The sequence below is a fragment of the Microtus ochrogaster genome, chromosome 4, assembly GCF_000317375.1.
Source record: "Microtus ochrogaster isolate Prairie Vole_2 chromosome 4, MicOch1.0, whole genome shotgun sequence".
In the NCBI taxonomy this organism is placed as follows: domain Eukaryota; kingdom Metazoa; phylum Chordata; class Mammalia; order Rodentia; family Cricetidae; genus Microtus; species Microtus ochrogaster.
This window is the reverse complement of record NC_022011.1, coordinates 42,193,006-42,200,559: the sequence shown is the minus strand read 5'-3', so window position 1 is coordinate 42,200,559 and position 7,554 is coordinate 42,193,006. Positions and strand designations below refer to the sequence as shown.

General features: G+C 40.7%; 1 protein-coding gene across 8 annotated transcripts in view; it reads right to left on the bottom strand.

The window, feature by feature from the left end:
* The window catches only part of Gapvd1 (GTPase activating protein and VPS9 domains 1), an 81,036-nt gene that overhangs the window by 37,316 nt on the left and 36,166 nt on the right, over positions 1 to 7,554 (bottom strand). For 5 of the 8 annotated variants that reach the window (XM_026777308.1, XM_005346008.3, XM_013345944.2 and 2 more), the window contains 3 exons: positions 5,681 to 5,810; positions 3,260 to 3,385; positions 1,139 to 1,312 (listed from right to left, as the gene is read on the bottom strand). In XM_026777308.1, coding sequence (XP_026633109.1) covers positions 1,139 to 1,312; positions 3,260 to 3,385; positions 5,681 to 5,810 — 430 coding nt within the window. The remainder of the gene's footprint in view (positions 1 to 1,138; positions 1,313 to 3,259; positions 3,386 to 5,680; positions 5,811 to 7,554) is intronic. The other 3 variants (XM_013345943.2, XM_005346010.3, XM_026777328.1) reach the window with 1 other exon arrangement.

Genomic DNA, 7,554 nt, shown 5'->3' with positions numbered 1-7,554 from the left:
ATATATATATATGACACTCATACACATGAAATACAAATAAAAGAAAAAGAATGTCTGGAATTTGCCTAAGCCTGATGGGGAAGAATGGGAAAACATGGCCTTGTGTGTCTAATTAATTTAGCTCAGGGCCAGGTACAGTGAGTTTCTACCATTCTCTGTTGTCTGCGGTTGATATTTTTCATGATTTAAAAAGAAAAGGAAGATAGTAATTAAAAGGCTGTATGAATCTTTCAAAAGTCACAAAACAGCATTCTAAAAAGGGCAGGTTTTGAATGTCCTAACACAATAAACTGACATTTTAAAAAAGGAAAAACTGGTTAGTTACACTTTAGAAGAGAATTAGTCCTTCTAGAAATGAGTTCATTTCACTGTTTTCTATGGTTTTGTGGTGCTTGGGAATAGTTCCTAGACCATCACACATGGTAGGCTAGTGTCCCAACAATAGCTACACCTCCAGCCCTCCTTTTAGAGAACTTCAGCATTCTCTGAGCCCATGTGTTATGAATATAGTCTATGGAACCTTCGTTTTAAGGTAGGGTTTTTAGCCTCAAAAAGACAATAAGCTAATCATAAACTGAGTAAATACACTATGCCCCAGAGATAAAACTTGACATGAAATTAACTCAAAAGACTCTTGTGTAGGTCTTTGCTTTTTTTCAAGACAGGGTTTCTCTGTGTCGTCCCTGGCTGTCCTGGAACTACCTATGTAGACCAGGCTGGCCTGAACTCACAGTGATCCACCTGCCTCTGCCTCGTAAGAACTGGGATTAACCTTTCTTCTTTTTTAAAAAAAGTATGTAGTAGAACTGTGCTAAAACATGACACACACGGAGGTCAGAGAACAACTTGTGGGAGACAGTTCTCTTCTTCCCTCTATGGCTCCTAGGGGTCTGAGTCAGCTCATGAGGCTTAGCAGCAAGTGCCTTTCCCAGATCAGCCATTTTACCAGCATGGCAGGGTTAACATAAACAGTAGTTAACACATGCCTGTTTAGGTTGGACACTGAAATGCCTTGTTGCACATGGAAGCCAGCAACCTAGGCAATGCTGAGAGCCCTACCTCTAGCCCTCCTGTGATGGACAAACGGGCCTGACAACTAGATAGTTATTCATTCCTGCAGGCCCTGAACACCAGTTACCTGCAATCTCTTGCAAACGATCTTCATCCACGTTCGGGTCAAAGTCACTTCCCAGGACATCGGTGCTCCAGGTCTCACTCACTGTCTCTGATATGTCCCTATCATCTGTTAGTCCCATCATGTCACGAATCTCAAACTTCCTCAGTTTATCATCAAGATTATCTTGAGTTGTAGCTATCAAAAACAAATTTAAGCACTTTAAAAATGGTGGCACAGCTACGACTTTTTGGTTGACTTAACAGGATTCTATCTTTAAACTTTAAGTTATTCATTTTATCATTAATAAGCACACATTCCAGCCTGCTCCCCACTGATCAATTCACCCCAATAAAGATTAGCAGAGATCCCCAACTAACCACTGCTGACAGGAGATAGAGGAGCCCAGTCTAAATGAGAAAAACTAAGCCAAACAGGAAAGCAAAGGTAAACACTTCAGGGTGGCTTACTGGATCCAATTATTGTTAAAAATTAGGTGATAAACGCATATGCAAACTATTTACTTGGCAACAGCTTTCAAGTGTGCATTCTATAGTTTTCATTCTTTTCTAGACCAATTTTCTACAACTCGTTTTGTGTATGTGATATGCACATTTAGAAGCGCAAAGTGTCCTCACTATTGCTTTTCACTTTACACTGCACTGAAAACTCAGCATTCTATCTAAGCAAACTTCAAGGACAGTGTCTCTGTGGCCCGATGCTGAGGGTATTCAACCTTGCACAGCAAGCACTCTTATCTATGAGCCATCTGACCAGCCCTACAACACATTCTGGTCAATTTGCTTTTTAGAAAATTTTGTTTTGGTTTTGGTGTTGATGTTTTTTGTTTTGTTTTAAAACAAGGCCTCAAAAAGGCATAAATTTATGTTCCTCCCACCTCACCCACTCTGTAATGATGGGATTACAGGCATAGGTCACCACATCTAGCTCTCAATTCACTTTCTTTCTTTTTTCTAAGGTAGGGTCTCTCTGTGTAGAGCAAGCTAGCTAGAAATCCTCTCCGTCTTGAGTGCTAGGTTAAAGACTTGCATCAGCATACCCATGCCTCAATTCACCTTCTTTTTAGATTAATTTATTTTATTATTTTATGTAGATAAATTTTTGCCTGCATGTATATGTATGTGTACCACAGGCATGCCTGGTGTCTGCAGACCCCACACAGGCTGTCATATAGGTGCTGAAAACAAAACCAGGGTACTGTGCAAGAGCAGCAAGTCTTCTTAAGAGTATTGTTTAACAGTGTTCTCTGAAATTTAAATATTCCAATTCAAATAAACAATAAAAGCTGAGATTCCCTCTCAGACATGTAGAGTCAAGAAAAGCCAAACTGCAAAGAAGAATCTGAGACCAGACAAGATGTCTGGAAGAATCAGAAGCCAGCTAATCGGCCTGCAAGAGGTTTAGACCAACTGCGTCACTTGGAAAGGATACTCTTCAACCTGATGAGCTGCCTGCGGATGAGGCAGTGTACTCTAGGTTCTCAACTCTTGTGAGCTGTTACTCCTTCTGGGGTGGGATTAAACAGTTGTCTATGAGTTATTTCTGCTATAAGTAACCCCGATAAAAGTCATGGCTCATCAAAGGACTTTGGTCTGTTGTGGGCTCCCTATCTGCAGTGAGAAGACGTGTGTAGTGTTCCAGGAACAGTGTGTGACACAACAGAAGGCTGAGCCAACTCTCCAGCCTTTGACTCACTTCTTAACACCTCCCATGTTAAGACTGTCACCTCCTACACTGGAATCACTCAGAAGGCCTGTCAAATATGTGATTCTAGTTTTCTTTTTTCTGTTTGGTTTTTCAAGACAGGGCCTCTCTGTATAAAAGTTCTGGCAGCCACGCAGTGGTGGCACATGCCTTTAATCCCAGCACTCAGGAGGCAGAGGCAGGTGTATCTCTATGAGTTCAAGGCCAGTCTGGTCTAGAGAGAGAGTTCCAGGACAGGCTCCAAAGCTACAAGAAATGTCTTGAAAAACCAAAATTAGTCCTGGCTGTCCTGGAACTTGCTTAATTTAAATTACTCTTAATTAAACTTAAATGACTCTTCCCAAACACAGCCAACGTACACGCTTCTCTTGAAACCACTGTACAGACTCTTCTGTACAGCTGCACTCACCACCACTTTACCTTGCTCGTGTTCTAGCAGTTGCAGGGCTTCTACTCCATTACTCCCAGAAGGTCCAGCCCCAAGTTCAGACACAGACTCTCCTTCCAGGTCAAGAGAAGATACTGAATTGGAGCGATTAGAAGGGCCTAAAGAAATGGTCATTCTGTCAGCATCTTTCTAAAACATTCATAAGTCATCATGGAACATTTCATGCAATGAAAACAGCCTAAAAAATGATTATAGTTTTTGTTCTGCTTTGTTTTGAAAGATTTTACTACATGGCCCAGACTAGTCTTACACTCTCAAGTCTTCTGCCTCAGCCTTCTGAACCCTGCGATTATAGATGTGTGTCATCATGCCTGATTTAAAATACTTTTAAAATTGTATTTATTTCCTTAAAAACATAGATGTCTTTGAGCCAACAGCTCTCATTCTAAAAACGTATCTTCAAAAAAAACCATAACAATAATAATAATAATAATAATAGCCAGGCTGTGGTGGTGCACACCTTTAATCCCAGCACACAGGAGGCACAGGCAGGAGAATCTCGGTGAGTTCCAGGACAACCTGGTCTACAAGAGCTAGTTCCAGAATAGGCACCAAAGCTACAGAGAAACTTTGTCTCAAAAAAAAAAAAAAAAAAAAAGAAAAGAAAAAGAAAAAATGATTAAGGTTCTTGTAGAATGACTGCAATATTTAAGAAGTAGACGTACTTTCTGCACTCTCACACAGGACCTAGAGGAGGCAGGTGACGCCTGGACATGCAGAATAACGCCAGCAAGTTTGTGAACCTATATGCTCTGTAACTGCTGCATCATTAGTGCCAAGGACCACTCATCCATCCAGATGAAAATGGCTGAAGTTGACAAGGTCACAAGCACGCTTAATGGTCAGTTTAAAACCTATGTCACGAGCCAGGTGGTGGTGGCGCACACCTTTAATCCCAGCACTCGGGAGGCAGAGGCAGGCGGATTTCTGTGAGTTCGAGACTAGCCTGGTCTACAAGAGCTAGTTCCAGGACAGGCTCCAAAACCACAGAGAAACCCTGTCTCAAGAAAAAAAAAAAAAAAAAACCTATGTCACAGGCTAGAGAGATGGCTCAGCGGTTAAGAGCATTGCCTGTTCTTCCAAAGGTCCTGAGTTCAATTCCCAGCAAACACATGGTGGCTCACAACCATCTGTAATGGGGGTTGGTGCCCTCTTCTAGCCTGCAGGCATACACACAGAGAGAATATTTTATACATAATAAATTTTTTAAATCATTAAAAAAAAAAACCTATTACCTGCAGGGCTATTTGCAAGATGAGAAAATCAGACATTTCTATTTTCTGATTGCCTAAGGCTGATGGAATTGTTTCAAAGAACTCTTGACCAGGGAAAATCGGGAATATATGTCGTAAATAAAAGTAAATAAATAAAATAAGAAGTAGAAGTATTCGACATTTCTACACACAATAGAATGCTAAAATAAATTGACAGGCATATTTGAAGCTAAAAAATTCCTTTAAAACATATTATTGCCAGGGGTGGTGGTCATGCCTTTAATCTCTGCACTTGGGAGACAGAGGAAGGAGAACCTTTGTAAGTGCAAGGCCAGACTGTTCTACTTAGCAAATTCTGGGTCAGCCAAAGATACATTGTGACTCTTGTCTCAGAAAGATAGAAAAGAAAATTATAAAAATACAAACATGTTATTTAAGACCACAAATTACAAAGGGAATGTTATTGGCACACAAAAGTAAAAATGTTACAAAATGTCATTAACTTAATTTTGCTATAAATAATTCAAATATCAACTGTCAATAGTGAAATTATAGGTGAATTTATTTCTTTTTCACATTTTGTAGAGTGAACATATGTTACCCATGTATATCTTCCTTTAAACATTAATAAACTGGACTCTATACATAAACAAAAGGCGCTAAATTATGGAATGACAAACTCTTACTTCACATTCTGGCTTAAAGCTTCCTTTGTTATTGAAGATTAGATCTAGGCATGCCAGGCAAACATTCTACCAGCTAAGGTCTATCTTCGCCCTGACGGCAGGTGTGAGTGTGTGGATACAGGAACACAACAGTAAAAAGTATGCACAACATCCTGAAATGCTCATCAGTCCACTCTCCCCATCTGCACATGCACCATAGCCTTCTAAAGGAGCTCTATAAGCTTTGACAGACAGCAAGTTGAGAAATACAACTTGCTGTTATTCATTTAATACTGAATGAGGACACATGTTCCCATTATATACGACCAACAGCCTCTTGCAATCTTAATTATATTTAGAAAAAAGTCTTCCAGCCATGTTAAAGCTCGTTAGAGGAAAATTTCATTATCCTCCTTAGTGAGAGGCATGATGGCTTAATTGTAAATTATAAGGCTCCTTTAAAGAACACAGAACAACTGGGATCACACACTCCCTGAATGCAGTAGCCCTTCACCTTCAGATATGCCTTCCAGATTATCACTGCAGAGGGAAAAGCGCAAGGTTTTGTCAGGTTTACCGTGGAGTTTGTTTTCATCAACAGGGACATCTCCTTGTCCTCCATCCGAGAGCTGCATGTTTAGGACCTGAAAAAAACAAAGAATAAAAATAGAATATAATTTTTGGTTTATCATAAATGAAAGACTACTGACCATAAAATAAATAAACCGCAAGTGCATATTTCCATTCTTTTTAACTATTTCTAACTAAAAGACTGTTTGCGAGGCCCACCCAGCTTTCACACAGAACTCAGAACAAAGTCCATATTCGAAGGCAACTCCAGCTATGTCTTCCACTCTTCATCAGGGTCAGCAACTGACAGTCACACAGGGAAGCAGTAGGGAGGCACAGACGTCAGAAGACTTCAGTGTTCTGTTCTGTCAGCTTGAGCTTAGTGTTCAGCCAAGGATCTGGCGGGTCTCATTGTGTTTGGTGTGTCCCAGGCTGGCCCTTGCCCCTGCCTCTATCTCCTGAGTGCTGGAACTACACATGTAAGCCACATCTGGATGTAGGAGCTGTGACTTTCCAAGCTAGCAATGAACTTTCTTGAAAAACAAGCCATCATTTATTGAATGTAAGTTGTTGCTTCTAAGCCAGTAAGATCAACAGGTAAGAAAGATACTTCCCTTTAAGCCAGATGACCTGAGATCAATCTCCAAGAGCCAAAATATATAAAATATGTGTACACACACAAGCACACGCATACACACATGCCTACAATAGCAGTTTGCCTCTAACTCTAAACTCTTTTAACAAATTCTTAAAACTCATTGTTGCCAATGCTTACTCCCCCTCCCCATTCCTTCCTTCTCTTTCTTTCTCTTGCTCTCTCTATTTTTTAATTTGATGAGACACAGTCTTATTACTTAGGGTGCCTTGGAAGCCTATGCTGACAGACTAGGCTTACCCTAAGCATGTATTCTTCCTGCTTCTTCCTCCCAAGGACTATAATTTATAGGTGAGGGTCACTATGCCCAACTCCACAGTCTCTCTCTCTTTTTTTTTCATTTTAAGTTTTTTTTTTTTAAAAATTAAATCCTGTGTATGTTGCAGAGGGTACATGTGTGAGTGCGGGTGCCTGGAAGGTCCTAAAGAACCTATTAGATTCCCTGGAGCTACAGTTACAGTGAGCTACCTTATGTGGATGCTTGGTCCTCTATAAGAAACACTATGCCATCATAGCCCCCTAATCTCACTTTTTTTTCCACTTTGGGCTCAGTGGTTAAGAGCACTTGTTCTTTCAGAGAACCTGCGTTTGAGTCCTAACACCTACATGATGGCACACAACCATCTGTAATTCCAGATACAAGGGATATAATGGGCCCCCCTGGTCACTGGGAATGCATGTAGTCACAAATGTAGGAAGGCAAAACACTCACATACATAAAAAAAGTAATCTTTAAAAAATTTTTATTTCCCTAATTTTTCATTTATCTCTTCCATTTTTCCCCTAACCACACAATAGAAAGCATGTTAGGAATTTTGAACTCTGAACACAAATCCTACCTCTCTACCAGCCTAAGAAAATAAACAAAGCGTTCCCTACAAATCGCTAGAAGTCTTACCAAACTTCTGCACCACAATGCCATGGCTTTCCCTCCTGTGCCACTAGAACAAGCCCTTTTGGTTTTGGTGTGCTCACCAACTTCAGTGTCATGGGCGCCCTCCTCCACTGTTCACAGAGGCTTAGCATGTGTGGACAGTAAACTTTAGAAAATAATGCATTGCCGGGTGGTGGTGGCGCACGCCTTTAATCCTAGCACTTGGGAGGCAGAGGCAGGCGGATCTCTGTGAGTTCGAGACCAGCCTGGTCTACAGAGCTAGTTCCAG